Here is a 14,666-nt window from a genome sequence, read left to right as displayed (position 1 = left end):
GTTGGTGTCTGTGTGTGTGTGTGTGTGTGTGTGTGTGTGTGTGTGTGTGTGTGTGTGTGTGTGTCAGTTGTTGTTTGGAGTCCGAACCTGTGTCAGCTGAAGATCTGATGTTATTGTTCCCTGATGAAGAAATATCATGTGTCACGTTTCAACATCCACAATAATGATTTTATACAATAAATAAACGTCGTCGTTTCCTTGTTTGAAACTCTGAATTTCAAATATCAAACTCTGAACAGTCATTATATCCTCATCACACATCACTGATGACAACGTCTCCTGTCGTCTCATCACGGAGGACCAGGTGTACTCACGGCTGCAGGCTGCTCTCTCTGCTGGCTCCTCTGACTGTGGAGACTCCCGATCTCAGTCTGAGAGCTGGACTGAGAAATCCCCTCGAAGAACGGCCTGATGGGAAGAAAACCGTGCACAGTGAGTCTGCACCAACAAACACCACCTGTCAGCAGGTAAACACTGACGCATGTCCAGATGTGGTTTCTCTGCAGCAGCTGACCTGAGTTTGGGTTTTGGCGTGCTGAGGATGCTGTCATTGTCATCCAGCTCAGGGCCGCTGTCACTGGCGTTGTAGACCTCCAGACTGTCGTACAGGAGGTCCAGGTCCTCCTCCACCTCCTGACTCTGACCCACCGGGTCTGAGTCCAGAACCTGCAGGACATGAGCTGATCAGCTGGGAGGGGGGGTCGGTTTACAGGATGGAGGGTGTTGACTGGAGATAATGTTGTGAATTCATGAGCTGACATTTTCTATATATTTGTACATATTTATACACAGTGTTTGTTTCTATACAGTTTAAGGTTGTTGTTGTTGTATTGTTGTTTTGTTGTTTTGTTGTTGTGTTATAGTTGTTATGTTATGATGTTGTTTTAGTTGTGTTGTTATTGTTGTTATTGTTGTTTTAGTTGTGTTGTTATTCCCGTTGTTGTTGTTATTGTTGTTGGACAAACCTCATCAGTCACTTTGAATCTCTTCAACAGAGCCACAAACTTCTGTTTGAAGTTCGGCTGCTGAACGACAGAAACAGAAGAAGAAGGATACGTGAACCAATCAGCAGCATAAATTCCTCATATATACAAGTTCACTGAAACAACACACATATAAAAATTCTATAAGTTTATATATATTAATAATTTCATCATTAATTTGAAACATTCTGGGAAAGTGTCTCAGACTTTTGGACTCGACTGTTTATAATATCAACATATACTGAGGCTGTGGATGGATATATATCTATGTAACGTATATCTACAATATAATCATACGTACATAATGCACATATTTGTATGGGCTAGACCTATATGTCAATATCTGAAATAGGTTTAATGTTTTTATTTTGTATGTTCATATATTTCACATGTGGAAATTCAATATACGTACATGTGTAACGTGTGTGTGTGTGGAGGTCGTCACCTGAGTCAGCGAGGCTGTCCGGATCATTTTCCTGTGAGACTTCTTCGTCTTTCCCTGAACATCATCATCGTCATCATACATGTCCTGACAGACACAAAGAGGAGAAGTCATGACACATGAAATCTGATCCAGTTCAGCTGCTGGTCCGAGGGTCAGGGTTCAGTTACAACCAAATATTAGCATATAAACATGCTAACAAGCATCGTAACATATCAACATCATGCTAACATGTAGTTTGAGCTGAATGGTAACGTTAGTATTCTAACATGCTAATGTGACTATTAGCATATAGCCAGTCCACCAGTCATTTCAGTCACATTTCCAAACATTGATTTATTGATTGAATAGCATTTAGCATTTGCGTAACATTAGCACACTACCATACCAAATGTGCATATGCATCAAAATGCTAACTAATGTTATGCTAACTGAAGAGAATGAAAAAGTCCAGCCTAGCTTTTAGACCAAACTAACTTTAGCATTTAGCATCTGATGCTATAATTTGATTGAGATAACAACAGGAGCTTTGCTCTGGCGCCCCCCTCAGGAAGAACACAACAAGAACAAATTGCTGCCTCAGCAGTGCAGATGTGCACTGTGAGGACAGGTAGGACGAGCTATCAATCACCTGAGGCGGGACGGCGTCATCGCTTCCTTCCTGTTCGGAAGAGAAGCTGTCGTCGTCGTCCTCCCAGTAATTCTCCATGTCAGGAGAGCGATCTGTTCAAACACAGTCTGATCAGAGAACTGCACACACACACACAAACACACACACACACTGTTCACTATGCAGTTAGTGATCATGTTTATCCAGCTGTTTGTCTCTTTGTGGTTCTCTTCTGTCTCTTTGTTTACTTCTGTCTCTTTTGTGTCTCTGAGCTTGTCTCTGAGTTGTCTCGTGTCTCTGAGTTGTCTCGTGTCTCTGAGTTGTCTCATGTCTCTGAGTTGTCTCATGTCTCTGAGGTTGTCTCGTGTCTCTGAGTTGTCTCATGTCTCTGAGTTGTCTCATGTCTCTGAGGTTGTCTCGTGTCTCTGAGGTTGTCTCGTGTCTCTGAGTTGTCCTGTGTCTCTGAGTTGTCTCATGTCAATATGCGAACAGTTAGCATGTCAATATATGTTAGCATAGGGAGCTAGTCAACATTTCAACATATACACTGTTAGCATGTTATCAAATGTTAGCATGCGGAGCTAGTCAACATTTCAACATACAAACAGTTAGCTTTGTGATGTGCTAATGTTTAGCTTGTTGCTAAAAATGATATGAAGTTAGAAAAGTGCTGTTGGGAAATTTAACTCAAACATTCTGAAGGTTTCAAAGGTATATAGGTATATTAAAGTAAATACTTCAGCAAACTGCTCTTAACATTAGAAGAAAGCCATGCAGCTTCCTGTAGCTGCAGCTTCCTGTAGCTGCAGCTTCCTGTAGCTTCCTGTGCAGCTGTAACATGAAGGAAAAAGTCTACAGTAAAAGATCAGGTTGTCAGACACTAAACAGGAGCAGGAGGTTTCTGCTGTTACTCTCTTCATCAGGACGTCTCGTCTCACTGAGGTGACATCAGCAGCTCTTTAAACATCCATGGATTTCATTTCAGTGGAGTCAGTTTAGCTTGTGTTAATCTGAGTGATTTGTGTTGTGTGTGAGGAGCTCAAGGAGGACGAGGACGAGGACGAGGACGAGGTGATGAAGAACAAAGAGGCTTTTTCATTTGAAATGTTTGTGTCGAGGAGGAGGGGGATGTGCACAAAGGTCCCGACCAATCAGGAGCCAGTCTATAATGAGCACCTGATGCTGTCAGACAGATAGGAGGTCAGGCTCACTGTTACTCCTACCCGAGGCCTTGGTCTTGTTGCCATGGTGACCGCTTGTGTCCTCCTGTTCGATTGGCTGGCTGGAGAGAGAGAGGACACTCAGCTCTGCTGCACGCACCGAGGCATCCTTCAGGTTGCTATGGAGACTGAGGATGTGGGCTCCGTCAGTCGGATGCTGCATCACCTGGGACAGGACACACACACACACACACACACACACACACACACACACACACATACACACACACAGGTGATGCCGTCTAAATGAAATAAACATCATAATAACGAGCTGAACAGCTGATCTGATGTGTAATCATCAGACTCGTTTCTCTTTGGTTGACAGACGTTGTTTATGTTTCACAGCAGATTAAATCGACTGTAACGACTGTCCTGCAGCAGCACGTCGTCTTCAGGCAGCAGAGACAATCAGGACTCAGTTTCTGGCTCAGGACACTTTGACATGTGGACGAGAGGAGCTGGGGATCGAACCTCAAACCCGGAGAACAACGGACTTCCTGCTCTACCTGCTGCATCACACGTCTTATGATATGTGGAGAGACAACTAGAGATAGAGGAAGAGATGTGGAATAGAGTCCTGGACCGTCACTGGGGCTGATGGAGTTTTAATTAAAGGAGAAATGACTTTTCATCCTTTTAATAATAATAATAACTTTTAATGATCTAAAACGTACTTCTTTAATCGGAACATTAATCTTGGTCTGAAATGCGTGACAATAATTCAAACACAGCAGCAGTTCTTTCAACTAAATGCTAACATCAGTATGCTAGCATGCACACACTGACAATGCTAAGATATGCTAATTAGCAATAAACACAAAGTAGTAGACTGGACCAAAGGGACAGACCAACAGACAGAGCCACACAACTTCCTGTTGTCTTACTTCCTGTCGTCCTACTTCCTGTTGTCCTACTTCCTGTTGTCCTACCTCAGCCATATTGATGACTCCCACTGCGAGGGTTTTGTAGCCCAGGATGGTTCGGTTCTTGTACCTCTTCCTCCTCTGCAGCATCACGTGCAGACGGTTTGTGTCTCGCTTCAGGAAGTGGGGATACTAAAGACAGACGGACACAGTTTTACATGGAGATGTGGGAGTCTTCCTCTGGGGAGCAGGAACATGCACCACAAACATCATAAAGTGTGAACGCTGAACTGAAGAGAGAGTTTGATTCTGGACCAGGCGTGTTCAACATTATGAATGTGTGATAAAGAAATGATGGAATATATGAACCTGCAGAGAGAAGGTGAGCTCCAGGTCTGTTTCCATCAGACCGTCCGGAGGAAGAAGATACTCGTTGGATCTCAAAGTTCTCTTTGAGCCCTGAGAGCGGGACATGAAGACCGAGTCAGAGTCACATCAGAACTTTAGAAAAAACATAAACAGGAAACAGCTGACAGAGCTGCTGGTGTTCTCCGTGCAGGTGAATCTCACCTGGATCTTTACAGCGATGACGACGGAGCTCAGTTCTCTGTCCAGCTCCCTGAAAACCATCAGCTTCTTCACAGTCAGACTGCACAACCTGCAGGAGACACGTGAGAGGGGTCACACTTCTTCTTCAGTGGATTAATACAGGTACACAGGAAACAGAAGTCACAAACCTAAGTCCCTGTCTGGACTCTCAGGACCTCAGTCTTGGTTTCCATGTAGGAGGGGTGGGGGTGGGGTCCTCTTACATATCATGTCTGATCTGGGATCATCCTCTGGGAGCCATGAATATTTGTACATTTGGTGACGATCCATCCAGTAGAACTTTCGATGTTTCATTGGGTAAGTGAAAACTTTCAGACAGGTTAGTTGTCTGGAGCAAACAGTCTGGAGCGAAGTGGACAAGTGTTCAGATCTGAAGACCTTAGAGACGTTTCCTGTGTCTCCAGAGAGAGGTGGACTCATCTCATCCAGAGGAGAAGAGGAGCTGCAGACCTGGTCCTCCTGGGACCTCATTACACCAGGATCATGCAGGGACTCGTCCTCCACACAGCAGCTTCCTGTCAGCACCAGCCAGGTGGAGCTAATGCTGTTTACACGCTAATACCTGCCGCTAATACCTGCCGCTAATACCTGCCGCTAATACCTGCTGCTAATACCTGCTCACCTGCACCAAGCTCAGCATGGGGAACGAATCAAATGTTCCACTGCAATAAAAGTCCTGAATTCAAAGTCTCACTTTAGCGAACATGCTCCTGTAAAAACTATGATATCATTATTATCACTATTGTACTCGCTACTCTTTTTTTTTTAAAGTATATTTTTTCAGGCTTTTTATGCCTTTATTTGACAGCACAGTAGAGAGACAGGAAGTGGGGAGACAGAGAGAGGGGGAATGACATGCAGTAAAGGGCCGTCTGAGGCGGGACTCGAACCGGGGCCGACTGCAGCGAGGACTGTGGCCTCTACACATGGGGCGCCTGCTTAGACCACGACGCCACACGACGCCCCTGGACTTGCTACTTTAACATGAAGATAATTTGACACGTGTCTCTAACAAGAGTGAAGTTTGCATATATCACCTGTCAGGTGACATATAATCATCACACGTATATGAAGATATAAGTTTACAACATATATGTACATATATTAAAATATCTATGATGGATTTGATTCTGGTTTAACATGTTGTAACCATACATGTCAACAATATGTATCTCATTATATTTATATATTTATGTTTATTAAAACAGCATATATAAAAATTCTATTTGCTCGTATATGTTTTTAAGTAAATGAATGAATGAATGAATGAATGTTGTTTTCAGCTCGTCCGTCTCATTCTCGTCGACACGATTCACACCAACGGCTCATATTTTATAGTTTCTCCGACTCTGGATAAACAGGAAGTGACCTGGAACCAGTCTGATTGGAGGAGGAGACTCTAGTTGTATATCAATGAAGAGGTGTTGATCACTGCAGAGGACAGAGTGGAGTCAGCTGATGACTCAACGTCTCTGTTCATGACATCACAGTCGTCCTGCGTCTCCTTCAGTCCGTCCCTCTCTGATCTGTGAGGAGCGACAGGTCGCAGCTTCCTGAGTGGACACGACCATTTAAGAGGATTATCTCTGATTGGTCGAGTTCGTTAACCGACACATTTACACCCTGCTGCTGATCTGCGAGAGACAGGTGGAGGGATCAGAGGGAGGGAGCCCTGACCCTCCGCTCCGTCATCACCTTCAATATGTTTCTTATTGTTTCATCGTTTCCATTGGCTGCTGTGCTGTGATGTCACTGCTGATGTCACGATTCGCAGTCGTCTCTGTGTGGGATCTGTCTCTGATCTCAATTCGATGACGCAGCTTCTGATCCAGGGTCAGTTGAACTAGGTCAGCTTCCCTGCTCTCTCTAAGCATTCTGGGAGACGAAGTTCCTCTATTGTCTGATTGGCTCCTGACTCCGGTTCACTTCTGTTCACCTAAAAGCTGCTCATCCTCGTCACATGATCCCACGGTCACCTGACAGAACAGTTCTGCCTGTTTCAGGTGACTCGTTATGGAAGGAGCAGCGGCACGTCACAGAACCTGATCACTACACCACAGAACCACACAGGCCCAGGGATCTGAGGGGCCCAGGGGCCCTGGTCCAGAGCCTCTGATCGAAGGTCACCACCAGGAACATATCCTCTGTTCACATTATCAATCGTTTGTTTCCAGCTGCTAGCTGTAGCATTAGCAACATGGCGACTGTCCAAAGCCAGAGACAACCGCAGAACCCTATGAACCCAAAGGAGAACACCTGCTTCTGTTAATAAAAAAGCTGAGTGTTGGTTCTGAATCCTTTCAAGTCCCAGAACATTCTGTGTGGACGGGTACAAAACCCTGTGTCCACCACATCAGTAAAGAACCCGTGAAGTCAGTCCAGACCAAGAGTCAACCGCCAGACTGAAACCAGCAGCTGCAGTTCCTCTAACGACCACTAGAGTCTGGCTCCAACAGTGAGTCAGTCCCCATAGACTCCCATGTTAAAATGTCCAACTTTACAGCAGAAATAAACATGTTTACAGCCTGGTACAAAAACTGGTTTGGTCTCTAGAGCTAATTTCCTCCTTCATGACACCTGTTTATATAACTCACCTGTTTATATAACTCACCTGTTTACATTTTATTAAGGACTAAAGTTATGGAGGATTGAGGGCGTGGCCTCTTTGAGTGACAGGTGGGTGCAACAAACTGACATTCACCGAAGTCTCAGCTCCACACACGCCCCTCCTCTTCGACCATGTTTGGATCAGCTGGGAGTTAGGGGCAGAGTCAGACACTGCCAAGATGGCGACAGTGGAGCAGCTCACTCTGAGTTTCAGAGACCTGTGGGTGACGTCACAGAGGCGACGGCCACCTTGAGCCTCTGTCCCGATGTGTCTCTCTCCGTCTGGTGAAAACCTGTGTGCGGTTCACTCTTGTTTCACCTCAGTTACGAGGCTCTTTTCTTTTGTCAGGAGTTTCCTCAGTTCCTCCGGTCGTTCCACAAACCACCACTTCCACTTCCCGAGAAAATCCACCAACATCTGCCACTGGATGTTATGAATGCGATGCTCAGAGGGAACCAATCCAAACACAGATGGAGTGAAAACAAAAAGAACGTCTCCCGTCAAACAGTCACAACAAGATGCAGAACGACCACAACCGTCTCCTAGGTGGAACCTCTGTGGACACCCACACAATCTACTGACCTGAGAACAGGTTCTATTGATCCAACACAGGCACAACCTGTAGGCTGGCTGTTACATAATTAACATTATCAGTGACATGAGCAGCAGACTAACCAAACAAATATAAGCATCCCACGACCAAGGATTAGGGCCACATGTGAATCTTTTTTTTTGGGTTCTGACTTTAAACTCAGAATAAAAAATAAATAAATAATAATAGTAAAAAAATCCCATGTGGCCCTAATCCTCTTCCGTACAACACAGCACTAAACATGAAAGAAACAACTGTCTGTGCGGTGTCACAGAGACACTGAGGATGAGCAGGACTGCTGAGGTCAGCGGGTCCAGCTAGCAGCACCTTGTTTGGCGGGTCAATCAGCCCCAAAACTTCGTGCGTCACAAACAGCGAATCCTAAAGTCGGTTCCGTTGTTTCGGCCTCGACTTTCACATCTGCTTGTTCCTGTGGTTCTAACGTCAGCGCTGGTCCCCGGGCGTCGCCTCGGTCCTGTTTCTTCTTAATCTGTTTTCAGACGTCCATTTTGTTTGCTAAAAGCCAGATAGCAAACGAAGCTAGCAAGGCTACTTCAAACACTGTAGGAAAGTTGCACCTCCAGTCCACGCGCACGCACTCACCCACACAGCCAATTAAGACGGTCTGAGTGGATTTGAAAATAAATACAATCAAGTGACTTGATTTTAGGAAATTATAAATGATGTATTTGTATTTTACAATGAAATGAAAATAAAAATACAAACATAAACAAATAAAAATATAAAAATTCAAATGAGGTCTTAATCTTTACCAACAGGTGAAGACAGAGCAGCAGCTTCTTCATCACCTGGAAGTAAAAACCTGTTGCTGCCTCCAAACTGAGACCAGGTCAGGTGTGTGTGTGTGTGTGTGCGTGTGCGTGTGCGTGTGTGTGTGTGTGTGTGTGTGTGTGTGTGTGTGTGTGTTGGTTCTGCAGAGAAGTAACTACAGGTTTAAAATAACTACAGGAGGGAACAAGAATAAAGTCCCGGGACAGGTCCCGGTGTGGACCTCCAGTCAGGGGACCAGGTCTGGGACAGTCCGGGTGATAAAGACCCGCTGGTCTGGATCACCGAGCTCGGTGAAGGCAGCGGGCAGCACCTCACTCCTCTCACCGTGTTCAGACTCTCCCCTCCGGCCGAGCACTAATCCTCTTACCTGGGCACGCAGCTCGGAGACGACCGGTCGATCTCCCAGGTGGCGAACAGGTTCATCGGCACCAGGACGCGGTCGTCCGGCTCTCCGGCAGCACCGGTCTCAGAAACCACCGCGGGGTCCACCGCCGCGACCACCGGGCTCGGTGGGAAAGGGCCCCCCCGGACTCCTCCTCTGTCCGCAGCCGCCGCCATCATCGCCTGTCCTGGGCGGCAGGTTGCTGCTCCTCCGCCCGGCTGCTGATCCTCCAGTCCGGCTGGGAGTGAGCGGGGCGGGGCTGAGAGCTGATGGATGTGATGGGAGGAACAGACACGTTCACTGATCCAGAATCAGTCAGTCAGGACCACACTGGACTCACTAAGACCAAGACTACTGTTCTTAAACTACCACTGACTATTATAATAATCACTGACGTCACATGTAGAAATTACTCTCATTCTCTTATTTCTGTAAACTTAATATGATCCTTTTAAAACGTAATGAAGTGTCGTATTTAAATAAACATAAACTCTATCAGGCCAGAACAACAAAATCCAATTTACCCATACACAAATGTAATATAAGTACATATAAAATAAAAACATGAAACGTATTAGAAGTTGGAACAATTTCATATATTGACATAATATAAATATATCTTTATTTTGTAGACATACAATATGTTACATAAATATTTATCCACAGCCCGTCAGTATATGTTGATATTATAAACTGTAGAGTCCAAAAGACACTTTAACAGAATGTTTAAAATTAAGGAGAAATTATTCATAAAAATATTTATATTATTTATTATTTATTAGTATTTTTATATTTATTTGTATGTTTATTTGTTTTGACATTTATTTCTTATATTTATTTCTTATTTATTTTTATATTGTACATAGTATTTCTAATTTGTCTTATTTATTTTAGATTCTGTTTCTATCCTTATTTTATTACTTATTACATTTCCCCTTGTGTCCGTTTGAATTTCCTCTGCAGGGGATCAATAAAGGTTCTTCTAATCTTATATTATCTATAAAATTGTTATATGTATGTTGTTTTCATAAACTTTCATATATATAATTAACATAAACATTTTAAACCAAAATCAAATTCATCATACACATATTTTTAATATTTGTACATATACAAATTGTACTATGGGTATTTAGACTTCTATATTTATATATCCAGAGGATGTAAATATATGATAATAATACGTGACATAAATGGAAACATCACTCTTGATATATATTTCATATATTATATTTCTGTATGTGTAGTCAATCAATAAGTCTGAGTCTGGGTAACATGACTGGAAGTAATTATTGACAGATCTGGAGAATCAAACACTCAGATTTATTTCACTAGTAACTGTCCTCCCTCTCTCTCTCTCTCTCTCTCTCTCTCTCTCCCTCTCTCTCTCTCTATTTCTCTTGCTCTCTCCCTCTTGTCAGGCAACATCCAAACATTTGCTGCCATCTTGTGGTCATCCTGCTGAACTGCAGGCGTGTTTCCAGCTGTGCAGTTAAATGTCCCCTGATGTTTAAACCACATCTGGAGTCCTGGAGGTAAAGACACACACTGTGTACTGAGATCACAACGTCCCCTGATTCCAGCTACAAATCTTTATTTATAAAAACAGCAGCTGAAACACACAGTTGTTTTCATTCTGTAGAAAAATGTAATGATTCCTTGACCCTTTGCCACCAAAGTCTAATCAGTTCATCCTTGAGTCCTAGTGAATGTTTTGTGTTGGAGGTGATTATAGTTTTGTACTGTTGACTCAGTTAAACCAGGACTTCACTAACACATAGAAATATCAGACGTGTCTTCATCTTCGTCTTCATCTTCGTCTTCGTCTTCGTCCTGACTCGACCTCGGTTGTCTATGTATTTATGGGAGGGGTGTTTGGTTTTTCCTGCCTTTGTCTCAGGTTTGTTCGGTCCCGTCATCGGTCCCGTCATCGGTCCCGTCATCGGTCCCGTCCTCCTCTGGGATGGTGGTCAGGTCCTCGATCACGACCCTGGGCAGCACCATGGGGTGCAGGGTGTTACAGACCTGAATGTTCCTCTGCAGCTTGGCTCCTCTCTCTGCAGGAGGAGAGGCCGCTCGGTGTTTCCGGTACTCCACCAGACTGCAGCTCTTCACAACGATGGCGATCACGTTCTTCCCCATCATGATCGTCGACACTCGGATGTCGCCGTAAATCAGCAGGTTCCCCCCCCGAATGAAGAGGGTGATGATGTTGATGGTGGCGAGACTGAGGATGGGGTAGAGCATCATCTTGTGGGGGACGATGTTCACACCCTGCATGCTGATCTCGCTCAGGGAGACGCAGGGCAGCACCAGGAGGAGGATGTAGCAGTAGAAGAACATCAGTCCCTCCACCCACAGGGGCAGCCCCTCCCTCTGAAGCTCCCACAGGTTGGCCTGGATGTCTACAACATCCAGCAGGTCCAGCACCACCCAGAACAGACGACTCCTTATCTCCTCTCTCTTCTTGTACAGCCGTAAGTATTCCAGATGATCGATGGCTGCCAGCGTTATGAACACGATGGGCATGCAGACGGACAGCAGCAGCGTGAGCGCTCTCCTGGACAAACCCGGGTCCGTCACTTCTACATCCACACTTACGTCCTGAGACTTGTAGTACTGATAGACAAAGTAGACCTTGATCTCCAGGATGAAGATGTAGAAGAACCAGAGGATCATGGCGTAGCCTCTCCTGGCCGTATGTACCTCCGACCCCGCCCAGACGGCGACGTATCGAAGCACAATGAGGAAACACGCATCACCCGCCAGCACAGTGACGCACACGACGATCCTCCTGGGACCTGGGTTCTGCTCCACCAGGTAAGTGTCCATCAGCGCCAGACTGGTCATGATGAGGACTGCCGTCAGGCAGACATGGGGCCTGTGAGCGGCCGGCTGTGGGGGAACCATCACTGGTCTGGAAGCACAGGTCGAATAGACCAAGCGACCAAGGAGAGAAGACGGACAAGCGCCTCAGTCTGTTAACCTGCAGTTCATCTAATGGCCACTAGATGTTGCAACAAGAAAATTCGATATGTTTTTTCATAAAAGAGTGACGGTCGAAATAGTTCAGGTCACAGTTTCTCTGTGTTATTTACCTCTGTCAGACATATAAACAAATGAGTTGAGCTGTTCGACATGCTTTCAGCATGCCTCCTGAGAGACTGTATGTAGCTGGGAATCACAGACTGATTGACAGGTGTCTCAGCTGTGGTCGGTGCATGTTTCTCGTCCCAGCCCTGATCGTAATCACAGCGACACAAACAGGTGGCAAACAGGCAAAACCAATTTCAGGCTTCAGTAAATTTAAGAAGGATGTAACAGACTCATATCCACCTGCTTTTCTTTGGTCCAAGGATCCCAATCTGGCAACCATTAAACTCACAATTAGGAGGTAATTTGTCCAGAGCTCAGGTAAAACTAAATAAATCATGCTACATATCCTAATGCTCTCCATTCATACTCCCACGAGTCTGTGTGATACAACTTCATCAATCATCACATCCTCTGCAGCTCGGGAAATCCTCATTCAGCAGATCCCCCTCTGGGGGAAATCCAGGATGGAGGATCTTGATCTGGAGGATGAGGATGTTGAAAATGGACGCCTGTGATCTCCAACACGAGCTTCAGCCTTCCTCTCAGAGATGCTGGTTCTCTCCATGGATCCTCCTGGAGCTGGTGGGCAAGGAAAGTTTGTCTTATAAAGTTTTATTAAAACAAGCTTCTTGTCTCCTGATCGATATTGACGACGCTGCCTTTAAAAAACCCTGATGATCCTGATGGAGCTGATGAATCAAAGAGAAGACTCAGTCTCTGTGGTTGATTTCAGAATCAGTCCACTGTGTGATCACCGCTCTCTGCCGTCCTTCTCTCCTAGGCGGCGAACAGGAAGCTGAAACATCATCAGCCTCAGAAACTCGTCTGATCTGAGTCTTCCTCGCTCCGCTCGCTGCAGGCACTGCTTTCATAAACTACATCCATCCCTCCGTCTCTCTCCTCCCCTCTCCGCTCCTTCCATCCAGCCTCAGCAGCATGACCTTGTTTCTGAATCCACACACACACACACACACACACACACAGAGCAGAAGAGACGCATGATGGGAGTGTATTGTACCTTTTTCAGCAGGAAACACCTGGAACTGTGTTTTGTTCTTATGTTTACCTCTTTCTCTTGTGGGAGTGGGCGACTCTCGATGGACGGCTGCGACCTGCAGGGTGGGAGTCACATGACTGATGGAGACAGCCAGAGACAGAAACAGGCAGGTGTTTGTAGCTCGTCTGTAATGTAGAACAACAAACTGTGAAGAAACAAAACTGAAACATTCACAGAAACCAAATCAGAATTTGAAAACCACATAAGGATCATTTCTATATTTCAATTCTGTTACAGGTCCCTCTTAAAGTTTCTGTAAATGAAATTTTAAAGTCACACAGCAGCAAAATGTTTCCTATGTAAAGATAAAGAGGAGTGAGAACGAAGCCACGCCCCCTCTGTGTGTGATGTCATCTGTGTTCCTCTGGTCTTTGTTCTGGTAGCGTGTGAATGTTAGTGCATGTGAATCCGGCCTGTTAAACTGTTGGTCCTCCCCATGTTTATAGACACACAGGCTCCGCCCACCGGTGTGATGTCACAGTTTCATTTAAAAAGGCCTCAGACACAGAAAGAGATGAGACCAGATCACAGGTGGACTGGACTGAGGTCTACGGCTCAGATCCTGGTCGGCAGGTGGACCGTCAAAACATCTGTAAAGGTTTTAAAGTCTTTACAGGCTCCATCAGTGTCATCAGTGCGGCTGGTCCCAGTGTATCAGTCCAAGACTGAATTTCTTTCCCAGTCCGACCGTGGAGCTGGTCTGGTTTACTGGGAGGAGAACGAGCTGCTAAAGTCCAGCTGGACTCAGAACTGGTTCTTCTTCTTCATGTGTCAGTAACTTGATCGTTCATAATGTTACAGTCTGTTTTCATTAGTGACGGCTACAGTAGACATGCTAACGTTAGCTAACCTGCTGTTAGTGATATTATGAATGTGGCAAATATTGCTATCGCTAGCTGGCTAACTCTCAGCATTGTTGTGGAGCATTTAAAAGCTATGCTAGCATGGGCTAACGGTTGTGTGATTGTTTTACAGAATAAAAGCAACAACAGAAACTGATGAAATGATGTTTGAAGGAAACTTTGTCATGAGTTTGTTTTGGCGATGATGATAGTCCTCCAACTTAATATGAAAACATAACACTAAGCTGAACACTGCTCAGTGACGTGTAGGAGGAGGGAGATCTGATGAAGATATTCTGTATTTAGACATTGAGTAGACGTAGCAGGATGTGTCTGTTGTTCTTCTTCTTTTACAACATGCAAATATTAAACTTTACTCTGTATGTTAGAACAAAAATATACAGATGTTGAAGAAGACCTGAGGCTGAAACATCACCTGTAGCCAGAGAGTGACGCCCACTTCTCCCTGCTGAGTGTTACCTGCTGTATGTCTGATCCCTCTCTACGACAGACTGTGGCTGTTTCTTTACAGCAGCAGTGAAGTGCTCTGCTCTTAATGACCCAACTTTT

General features: G+C 45.0%; 2 protein-coding genes across 2 annotated transcripts in view; both read right to left on the bottom strand.

Moving 5' to 3' along the window:
- LOC111237586 (phosphofurin acidic cluster sorting protein 1-like) overlaps positions 1 to 9,142 on the bottom strand; it is a 17,682-nt gene extending 8,540 nt beyond the window's left edge. Inside the window, exons 1-10 of the mRNA XM_022766732.1 lie at positions 9,087 to 9,142; positions 4,689 to 4,776; positions 4,488 to 4,577; positions 4,185 to 4,310; positions 3,259 to 3,421; positions 2,057 to 2,148; positions 1,429 to 1,512; positions 966 to 1,025; positions 515 to 666; positions 315 to 408 (exon numbers count right to left, since the gene is read on the bottom strand). Of these exons, the coding sequence (XP_022622453.1) occupies positions 315 to 408; positions 515 to 666; positions 966 to 1,025; positions 1,429 to 1,512; positions 2,057 to 2,148; positions 3,259 to 3,421; positions 4,185 to 4,310; positions 4,488 to 4,577; positions 4,689 to 4,776; positions 9,087 to 9,142 (1,005 nt within the window). The remainder of the gene's footprint in view (positions 1 to 314; positions 409 to 514; positions 667 to 965; positions 1,026 to 1,428; positions 1,513 to 2,056; positions 2,149 to 3,258; positions 3,422 to 4,184; positions 4,311 to 4,487; positions 4,578 to 4,688; positions 4,777 to 9,086) is intronic.
- Positions 9,143 to 10,997: 1,855 nt separating this feature from the next.
- Positions 10,998 to 12,011, bottom strand: LOC111237585 (transmembrane protein 121-like). Its single transcript, XM_022766731.1, has one exon. The coding sequence runs from the start codon at positions 12,009 to 12,011 to the stop codon at positions 10,998 to 11,000; it is 1,014 nt and encodes a 337-aa protein (XP_022622452.1).
- Between the last annotated feature and the right edge of the window lie 2,655 nt (positions 12,012 to 14,666).

Source organism: Seriola dumerili, unplaced genomic scaffold (genome assembly GCF_002260705.1).
Source record: "Seriola dumerili isolate Sdu_G_001 unplaced genomic scaffold, Sdu_1.0 BDQW01001001.1, whole genome shotgun sequence".
NCBI classification, from domain to species: domain Eukaryota; kingdom Metazoa; phylum Chordata; class Actinopteri; order Carangiformes; family Carangidae; genus Seriola; species Seriola dumerili.
Note: the sequence above shows the minus strand (reverse complement) of the source record. Positions and strands in the feature narration are given on the sequence as shown.